General features: G+C 41.1%; 1 protein-coding gene across 1 annotated transcript; it reads right to left on the reverse strand.

Moving 5' to 3' along the window:
* Positions 1 to 308: 308 nt before the first annotated feature.
* grxcr2 (glutaredoxin and cysteine rich domain containing 2) lies at positions 309 to 6,372 on the reverse strand. The gene is made up of 4 exons (XM_088321314.1): positions 6,255 to 6,372; positions 4,521 to 4,707; positions 1,889 to 1,998; positions 309 to 1,069 (listed from the first exon to the last, which is right to left on the reverse strand). The coding sequence occupies exons 1-4, from the start codon at positions 6,309 to 6,311 to the stop codon at positions 884 to 886; spliced, it is 540 nt and encodes a 179-aa protein (XP_088177440.1). The 5' UTR covers positions 6,312 to 6,372; the 3' UTR covers positions 309 to 883.
* Between the last annotated feature and the right edge of the window lie 3,693 nt (positions 6,373 to 10,065).

Raw genomic sequence — 10,065 nt, forward strand, 5'->3', positions numbered from 1 at the left:
GTATATTACTTTTTTTACAAGTATTACTAGAGGCTTTATTCTTTTAGGCCTCATCCAGGTGTCACTAGACATGCAGTATGTGTTATGAGGATGTTAATATGCCTCAAAACCTTCACAATAAAATGCCAGGAGAGGAACAAGTCGTAAAGAGAGAGTGGGATGCTGCTCCTCCCAAATCAAGCTTGATTGTCCGTTGTTTTTTTTTTTTGTTCTAGATTGAACTGGGCCCAAGCAATAGAATCCATTTTTTAAAGAATCGTAAAAAGAAAAATAGGAATTTCAAAAATGCAGACCACAGAGACTATAAACAGAGTTTTAGATTTATTGTTACAAAATAAAGTTCGTTGAAAAAATTACCAGAAAAGCGGGAAAAAAATGAAAACGTGAGCAAAAAGCCAGGACAAATAATTGATTAATTGTTAATAGAAATGATTGACAACGCAAAGAAAAACCAGGAATAGCAATGGTAATCAAAAAGGACATTATAACATAGAAGAAATGGGTTAGCTTAATTGTTGCTTGGAGCTAAATTAGCACTTCAAGCTAGCGCTAGTTTAGCTTTAAATTTGCTTTACTGTCAAAAAACCAATGTCATACTACATAGAATATTGAGTTGAGTATTTCTTTAATTGGAGTACCGCGTGTGGCTAGGTGCATTTATTTAGCTTTTAGCGTTAGCTAACAAGGTGTCTGGAGTACGAACAGAATGTAAAAGTCGAGAACCATAAAATTCAACGGAAACAAAAACAAACATGATAACATTGATGAAATGTGTTTGCTCTATCAGTACCTGGATCTGAAAAAGTACCCAAAGCTAGTACTGGTTTAGCTATTAGCTTTAGTGTCGAAAACAAAAATGTAGCGCTCCCGACGTAATTTTGCTTTACTTTGTGGGAAATTCAGTTGAGTACTTGTGCAAGTAGCGCCTTCTGCCAGTACGCTCGCGGGCCTCCGGGAGGGCAGGGGGCGCTGTGACATGACGCAAAGTGTCGGTTTTCTTTGTTGGTGCTCGGATGATGCGCAAGTTGCTGGTGTAAATTATGATCTTGCCGAAGTCCAACACTGATGCCTGCCAGAAAAAAAAACAGCATCAAAGCTTAGAACAAAAGAAACAAAAGGAAAAAAAGAAGAAATAAAAGATAAAAGGGGGAGAAAAAAATAAAAGAAATAACTAAAACGATGGGGAAAAAAGAAACAAAAGACGAAAAAGAGAAAAAGATAAAAAAAGAAGCAAAATTGCAGGAAAAACAAGTAAATAGCTAGGGGGAGAAGGAAAACAAAGGAAAAAAGGAAAAGCTAGAAAAATAGTCACAAAAGAAGAAAAGAAGAAAAAAAGAAAAAAGCTATTAAAAAAGAAAAGAGGAAACATTTTAAAAAGGAAAAATATAAAAAATCAAGAAAAAAGAAGAAAAAAAGCTAGTAAAATAGAACTAAATGAATAAAGAAATGAAAGAAAGGAAGAGAAAAAAAGGAAAATAATAAAAGCAAGAGAAAAAACAACAACATCATGCTATGAAAAAGAAACCAAAGAAGAAAACAAGAAAGAAAAAGGAGAAAAAAGCAGGAATAATGAAGAAAACAGCTTGAAAAAAAGAAACAGAAGAAAAAAGGAAAATAAGAGAGAAAAATGTAAAAGGAAAAAAAATCTAGGAAAAAGAACAAATAAAAAAGAGAGAGGAAAAAGTAGTAGAAACAAAAAAAGGAAGATAAAGCTAGGGATAAAAACAAATAAAGAAAAAAAAATGAAAGGGAAAATGGAGAAAAAAAGAACAAAAAGGAAAAAAGGAGACAAAAAAGAAAAAAAAGCAAGTAAAAGAAAAACAACAGTGAAAAATTAAGACAACAATAAACTTTAAAAAAAAAAAAAAGATACATCACTAGCGCTCACTTTATCTTGTCGATCCGTTTGTTGTTGTCGGACGAGATCATTCCTGTAGCTTCCGATTCCTCGATACACTTCGATTCTCTGGGCCATGAGTCCCGGTGGAGGCTCCGCCCCTAAATGCACAATTCCATAATTGTTACGTTAGCTGACCTATGTTAGCGACAGTTCCCACTAAATGTGTTTTTCTGACGCGCTTAGGGTTTGGGTTGGACCTAGGGTTAGGGTTTTGGATTAGGGTTTTGGATTAAGGTTTGGAGTGTTTAGTATTGTAAGGGAAATGATAGTTTGAGTATAGTTTGAATGTGCCTTTGTATGATGTTATCCTCAAAAGTACCTTAACGAAGCCAAAGATTATATCCAGGTGCTTTTTGTATCCTTGCAACAAATGTATCCTCATGGGGAAGGTTGCTCAAGAGCTTGCCTCCCTTCCTACATTTCTTTCTTCTTACAGAGATGCTTTGTACCTTTTGTGTTACAAAGTGTCACTTTCCTTACTGCTCATTTATTATGCTAACACGCCATCTAGTGACCAGCATTATTCATTTCATTTAAACATGTGTTTTCTGTCCAAACCAATCAGATTTGTTTCATGTATACATGTGATCTCGCTTAAGCCAATCAGATGTCTTGTTTTATGTATGTGTTCCCAAATAAATGAGTCTTTAGCCATCGGGGGACCGTTATTTCTTCCTGAGCCGATCTTGGAAGCACGCGCTTCTGATGGAAGGGCTATTAAAGTTTTCAGCTCAGTGTTTTTTTGTTTATTGTAATACAATCTCAAGTTTTAACCTTGACAACTATCACTGATAGCTCAACTGGTAAGCTGCATGGTTTCTGTACAATTTTATGGGTTCTATCTCCAGTACAAATCCTAGGCTTAGAGGCTTGGTGTTAGAGCTTGTATTATGGTTTTGTATGGAGCTAGGTCAGGGCTTTGGCTTTAACTATGGCGATAATTTTGGTCTGGTTCCAATTAACCACTGCTAGTTCAAGTGGTGAGATGGCTGGTCTACAATCACAGGATTGCGTGTTCAAACCACAGGCAAGCCAGAACCAATTCTGGGTTTAGGATTTTGCTTGTAGCTCGGTTTATGCTTTTGCTTTGAGCCAGGGTTCGGGTAATAAAGACTTTGTTGATACCATCTTTGCAAGTTTTCTCGTCCCTTTTACAATTTCCAAAACAGCAATAATATACATCAAAATCTAAGCTAGCTATTTGACAAGCATTCGAAAATTGGCATAGCAATAAAATCCTGGTACATGACCTGAAAGCAATACATTTACTACATAAATTGTTATAATGACTCTCCAGTACACAGAGGTTAACGAAAGAACATTATGGCCTACATCTAAAAGTTTAATTCAAGCTGATGAAAATAATGCAATATATCAAGAAAGTCAATGGTCAAAGTGCTAAAGACCCATTACTTTTCACATCATAGAGAGTAGAGGCGCCAGATATTGCTCTGGGGATAATCTTAGCGTGGTTAGGAGCAAACTGGCTAAGTTAACCTGCTTTCATTCAACCGGCTTAAGGCTAGCCAAAATCACAAACATATCCAGGCTTAATCCCTTATCCTGTTTTTGTGCAATTCCCCAAGATCTATATGTGTTTGGTGCCTCCTGCAGATTACTAGATCACAGTGTGGGTCGACCTCAATGGTTTTGGGGGTTTGAGAGTGAACTGTAACATATTTTGTCCGCACCATTCTCACCTTTTTAACACCTGGCCAATTTTCAAGCCTGTTTTATGACAAATATTTACAATGAATCCAAATACTTTTTCTTTATTCAACTAGACTGATCGCAGTCTACCGGTGGATCCCAGAAGTAGTACTGATAGATCACAGAAAACTGAATTCAGTGCTTTGTATTTGTAGAGACAGGTTTTAATTTAGCGGTTAAATGCAATATAGTGTTAGTAATGATCTCGTTGTATCATGATTGGCCTTGAAAAAATGACTGACTTGACACATTTTACGATTTGACTATTGATTTGTTTATGGTTAGCATGAAAAATATCGTCAGAAGTCGATTACACAAACTGAATTGATTTTTTTTTTTGTAGCAGACTGCCCTTGAATCTTCATTTTTAGTTATTTTTTAGTTTAGTTCAAGATAATGAATGAAATTTGCAAATCATCCATCCATTATCTGCACTGCTTATCCTCAGTAGGGTCGCGGGGCTCCTGGAGCCCATCCCATCCATCTTCGGGCAGTTGACAGGGTACACCCTGAACTGTTTTCCAGCAGGGCACACAGAGACAGACAAATCACTCGCTCATTCACACCCAGGGACAATTTGGACCGGCCAATTACCCTGACATGAAGCCACGCAAGTACAGGGAGAACATGCAAACTTTGCACAGGAAGACTGGTAGCTGGAATTGAACCCATGACGTCAGAACTGTGCTAACCACTGTTGTTAAGCCGCCCCATCTGAAAATCATTCAGATGTAATTTGATGTTTTTCCATTTTTGTGATGGGTTGATCATTTTGGCTTGCTCATTTTTAAAAGTAGCTCGTTTGCTGAACTAGATAAATATTGAGGAAAATATAAACAAAATAAAAACATAAAAACAAAGTACTATACGGAAATTAGTCGAATTAGGTTTCAATTTCTTTTTTACCCACCCTGGGGCTCCGCCAGGGGCTGCTGAAAGCCACACAGTTGCCCAGCTTCCAAGTGACTGGGGGGGACGTGGCCCTGGGGTAGGAAACTGTGGGGGTACGTCTCCTGGGGACTGTCCAGCTCCTGCCCGTCCTCGTAAACGTGCTTGAGGACCCTACCGCTGTAGGACGACGCCAGCTTGAAGCGGACCTGGCGAAAAGCTCAGAGTGAAAGCTGAATCGACAGCAGGTGGTTTATGGCTGCTGCCCCTTGTCTTTTTCTTAGCAGCCAGTGGGATAAGCTACTATAAATGCCAGTGAAATATTGCAAGGGGAAACATTACTTACAAAAAACAGATAACCATAGCAGCGAGCTATAGCTTGCAGCATGACAGCTAACATGAGTGGCTAGAGAAAGAAAAAGAGAAAAAAAGTGGAAGATGCCTGAAATTAAGGGACTTGGTGAGGTTCACTTGCGTGAACGGCTGTGGGAAAACGAGTGGGATTGCAATAGCGGCGAACTGTAGCATGCAGCTATAATGGCTATCGTGAGTGGCTAGAAAAGGAAACTGTGGGGGAACAAATCCAAGATGCTTAAATCACAGTAGTCAGCCCTGGAAAGCAAGTAAATATGAATGACGAAGCAATAGCAGCTAACAACAATAGCTGCAAGCCCGTAGCATGCAGCCAAGTGGCTAACATGAATGGCAAGAAAAGGAAACAGTGGATAAAGAGTCCAAGATGCCCGAACTCAGCCCACGAAGGAGATTGACACTGAATGACAAAGCAAAAGCAGCTAACAAAACAATAGTGGCAAAGCCATAGTGTGCAGCCAAGTAGATACGAAGAGTGGCTAAAGAAGGAAACAGTGGAAAAAAGTCCAGGTTGAATTAATCACAGAATTCCGGCCTGAAAGGCAAGTAACACTGAATGATGAAGCAGTTAACAACAACAGTGGCTAGTGGTGAGACATAGCCTGCAGCCAAGTGGCTATTATGAGCGGCTAGAGAAAAAAAGGGTAGAAAAAAGAAACAGATGCCCGAATAACAAGAATCATCGCTGAAAACAGCAATAGTAGCAAGAGACAACCCCTAGCTTGCAGTCAAGTGGCTAACATGAATGGCTAGAGAAGGAAATAGTGGATAAAGAGTCCAAGATGCCTGAATCACCGAACTCAGCCCTGGAAGGAGAGTGACACTAAATGACAAAGCAGGAGGCAGCTAACAAAAATGGCTAGCGGTAAGCTATAGGCTTCAGTCAAGTTGCTAAAGTGAGGGACTAGAGAAGGAAACAGTGGGGAAAAAGTGCGAGATGCCTAAATCTCAGAACTGAGCCCTGGAAAGAGAGTGACGCTGAATGACGAAACAGGGGCAGTTAACAATAGCTATAGTAGCTTTTGCGAGCTATAGCCTACAGCTAAGTGACTATTATGAGTGGCTAGAGAAGAAAAACCTGGGAATAAAAGTCAAAGTGGCCTGAATAACGAGCTCACAACAACAGTAGCGGCTAAATAATCATGACTTGACTTGACTAGAGGCAAGCCATTGTCTGCAGCCAAGCTATCATGAGTGGCGAGAGAAGGATACAGTGGTAAAAATCACCCACAATGCCTGAATCACAGAACTCAGAGCTGTAAGACAAGTGGCACTAAATAACAAAGCAAGAGCAGTTAACAATAACGATAGCGGCTAGCAGTGAGACATTGCCTGCAGCCAAGTGGCTAACATGAGTGGCTAGAGAAGGAAACAAGTAACTAACCTTCCTGGGCTTGGTGCCTTCGTGTCGCTGAGTTTTTTTTCTCTGGAGTTCCTCCATGGTGCCTTCAAGTTCCCACGGACGGGAATAGACGACGATGCCTGAGAACAGCGAGCTTGTTCGTTCCTCCCCTAACTCGAAAATGAGATTGTTGGTTGCTCTGCTATTTCCGAATGAGTTTGTTCATTCCTCCCCTTGCTTTAAATAATTTACAGCAAACGGCGCTAAAGTAACCCGAAGCTCCGTAATCAAATAATTATGAGCTCTGCAACACATTGGTTGCTATACAAAAAAAGAGCTGGATGTCAAAAATGTTTTTAAAAAAATTATAATAATAATGAAAACACATTTCAAAACATGTTGAAAAGGGAATTTAGCTGTGTTAGCAAAAAATATTTTTTAATATATCCTAATACAGAAATTGTTTATCCACCAATGTTGTCGTAGGAAAAAACACAAATATATGAAAAGAAAACAGAAAAATAAATGATTAATAAAGTACTTCTTGATTTGTTTACTTTTCAATACTTAGGCTTTGAAACTCATTTTTACATAAAGCGAAACGCTACCCCTAAACATAACTAACCATTGCCCTAATTCTAGCCCTATACTACCCTTAAACTTGTCCTAGCCTTACCTCTAAACCTACAATAGCCTGAAACCCTAATCATACCCCTAAATTTACCCTGGCCTATATCCTACCCGTTAAACTACTCTAGCCCAAAACCTTAATCTTACCCTTAAAAGTAACCCTATCTCTAACCCTAAACCAATCCCTGGTCTATCTGAAACCCAAACATTACCCTTATACCTACCCCAGCCCTAACCATAACCCTACCCCTAAACCTACACTTACTCAAACCCTAGCCTGAAACTCTAAACCTACTGTAACTCCAAAACGATCCATTATCTGCACCGCTTATCCTCAGTAGGGTCGCGGGGGTGCTGGAGCCCATTCACAGCTATCTTTGGGCAGTGGGCAGGGGACACCCTGAACTGGTTGCCAGCCAATCGCAGGCAACACAAAGACAGACTCGCTCGCTCAGTCATACTCAGGGACAATTTGGACCGGCCAATTAACCTGACATGCATGTTTTTGGAATGTGGGAGGGAACCGGAGTGCTGGGGGGAAACCCACGCAAGCACAGGGAGAACATGCAAACTCCGCACAGGAAGGTTGGTAGCTGGATTGGAAGCCATGACCTCAAAACTGTGCCGCACACGCGCTAACCATCGCACCGCCGTGCTGCCCGAAACTCCAAAACTAGACTAGCCGAAAACCACAATCCGACCCCTACATTTACCCTTACCATTACCCCACCTCCAAGTCCCTTATCCTACCCCTAAACCTAACCCAAACCCTACCCCTAAACTAATCATAGCTTTATCTAAAACTTTAATCTTACCCCTAAACCTACTCTAGCCCTAATCCTAGCCTGAAATTCTAATCCTACCCCTAAACCTACCCTAGCCCTAACCCTATCCTGAAATTCTAATCCTACCCCTAAACCTTCCCTAACCCTACCCCTAACCTACCATAACACCAGCCCTTTGCTTAGCACTACTCTAACCTGAGCAATAAGTCTAGTTAGAAACCCCAATTAGACCTTGCTCTCCCTCTAAACTTAACCTAACCTGAGCCATAGCCATAGGCCAAAACCCTAAACTTACCTCTGAAACTACTCTAATCCAGCTGCAACCCTAGCCTGTAACTCTATTACTACCCAAAATGTTAGGCCTAACCCTGAACCTACCCAAACCTTAATTCAAAACTTAAATCATATCCAGAAACCTAACCTAGCCTAAAACCCTAATGCTACCCATAACCCAAACTTACCCATAAACATACCTTAACTTTAGCCTAAAACTTAATCCTACACCTAAACCGAGCCTTACCTAAGCCCAAACCATTGCCTGAATCCCTAACCTTAAACTCACCCTCACTGTACCCCTAAACCTATTCTAAACCTAGCCTTAAACTTGCCTTTACTCTAGCCTAAACCCCTAATTCAGCCTTAAACCTGCCCTGGTCGTAACCCTAATACCACCCTATGCCTAGCAGCACCTATCCTCTCTATCCAAATCTATCCTAATTCTACCTTTAGACGCTATCCCTTACCCTTGGCCTGCCTTAACCCTAGCCTACCCTAGCCTTAAACTTGCCCTTACCCTAGCCTAAACCCCTAATTCAGCCTTAAACCTGCCCTTGTCATAACCCCAATGATACCCTATGCCTAGCAGCACCCATCCTCTCTATCGAAATCCATCCTAATTCTAGCTTTAGACGCTATCCCTTACCCTTGGCCTGCCTTAACCCTAGCCTACCCTAGCCTTAAACTTGCCCTTACCCTAGCCTAAACCCCTAATTCAGCCTTAAACCTGCCCTGGTCGTAACCCTAATATCACCCTATGCCTAGCAGCACCTATCCTCTCTATCCAAATCTATCCTAATTCTGGCTTTAGACGCTATCCCTTACCCTTGGCCTGCCTTAACCCTAGCCTACCCTAGCCTTAAACTTGCCCTTACCCTAGCCTAAACCCCTAATTCAGCCTTAAACCTGCCCTGGTCGTAACCCTAATATCACCCTATGCCTAGCAGCACCTATCCTCTCTATCCAAATCTATCCTAATTCTGGCTTTAGATGCTATTTCTTACCCTTGGCCTGCCTTAACCCTAGCCTACCCTAGCCTTAAACTTGCCCTTACCCTAGCCTAAACCCCTAATTCAGCCTTAAACCTGCCCTGGTCGTAACCCTAATACTACTCTATGCCTAGCAGCACCTATCCTCTCTATCCAAATCTATCCTAATTCTGGCTTTCCCTTACCCTTGGCCTGCCTTAACCCTAGCCTTAACTTTTGCCTGACACCTACAATAACAAACAGCCAAATCATTTTCAGAGACACAGTATTCATTTTTTTGGTTCTCGTCTCAGGATAAGTGACGACTATCGGTGAAAATATCAAGCGGGGCCGATGAAAACGGCTAGTAAAGATCCACCAAAATCTACCACATTGTATTTTTATCTGCCATTTCCATAGCAACGGCCATCTTTTTCCTCCTCTTACATTCGGAGCGTCTCTGGAACTGTTTTTTTTTTGTTCTCGATACTTTTCATTGTGTCAAAAAAAAAAAAGGAAAGTGGATGAAAGAGCGTGCTGTTCTATTCCGGGAATATTCTCGAGAGAGTTCGTACGACGAGAAAAAGAAGATTGCGAGATGAATATTTGCTGCCATTTGGGGAGTGTGAACGTCAAAAATATTTCATTATATATTTTTTTATTATTGTTTCCTATTGGAAATCGAGTGTCCTCCCTTCCCTCGCACAAAAGTTCTTTTTTGCCTTCAGGCGACTCGGTGACAGCGACGGGGAAATAAGGCGGGTAGTAGGGGGTCTTAAAGGTGATGGATGAGCCCATGAGGAAAAGTAGGAAAGATGAAGCGCAGACACGTGTTAGAAATGATGTCAGTGACAGCCGGATTAAAGGTCACGTGACGGAAAATACTCAAAGGAAGTACGAAAAAAAATCAGGTTTGTTGGTGCATGATTGAACTGATTTGTCATTTCTTTAGTGTTAGTGTTATGGTTTAGGCTAGGGCATTGAAGGCTAAGGTTTCCGGTTAGGACACAGGTGTCAAACAGGCGGCCCGCAAGCCAGATTAGGCCCGCTAAGGGGTTGAATCTGGCCCGCGAGACAACACTCAGAGAAGCGCGAGAGAAAAACAAGCTGCAGGTTGAAATATGTCATCTTGATGTTGCCAAAGCCAGGTGCCTCTCACAAAGACACTGTACTTGTATTTATTTCTCTCTCTCT

This window comes from Urocampus carinirostris, chromosome 17 (assembly GCF_059441175.1).
Source record: "Urocampus carinirostris isolate Australia breed hairy pipefish chromosome 17, RoL_Ucar_1.0, whole genome shotgun sequence".
Lineage (NCBI taxonomy): Eukaryota > Metazoa > Chordata > Actinopteri > Syngnathiformes > Syngnathidae > Urocampus > Urocampus carinirostris.

What these genes read in the sequence shown, in the direction of transcription:
- grxcr2 (XM_088321314.1), bottom strand. Translation starts at nt 6,311, where the DNA reads ATGGAGGAACTCCAGAGAAAAAAAACTCAGCGACACGAAGGCACCAAG. An exon ending in AAGGCACCAAGCCCAGGAAG is followed by an intron (nt 4,708 to 6,254) that starts GTTAGTTACTTG and finishes GCTTTTCGCCAG; the next exon opens with GTCCGCTTCAAGCTGGCGTC. An exon ending in AAACGGATCGACAAGATAAA is followed by an intron (nt 1,070 to 1,888) that starts GTGAGCGCTAGT and finishes TTTTTCTGGCAG; the next exon opens with GCATCAGTGTTGGACTTCGG.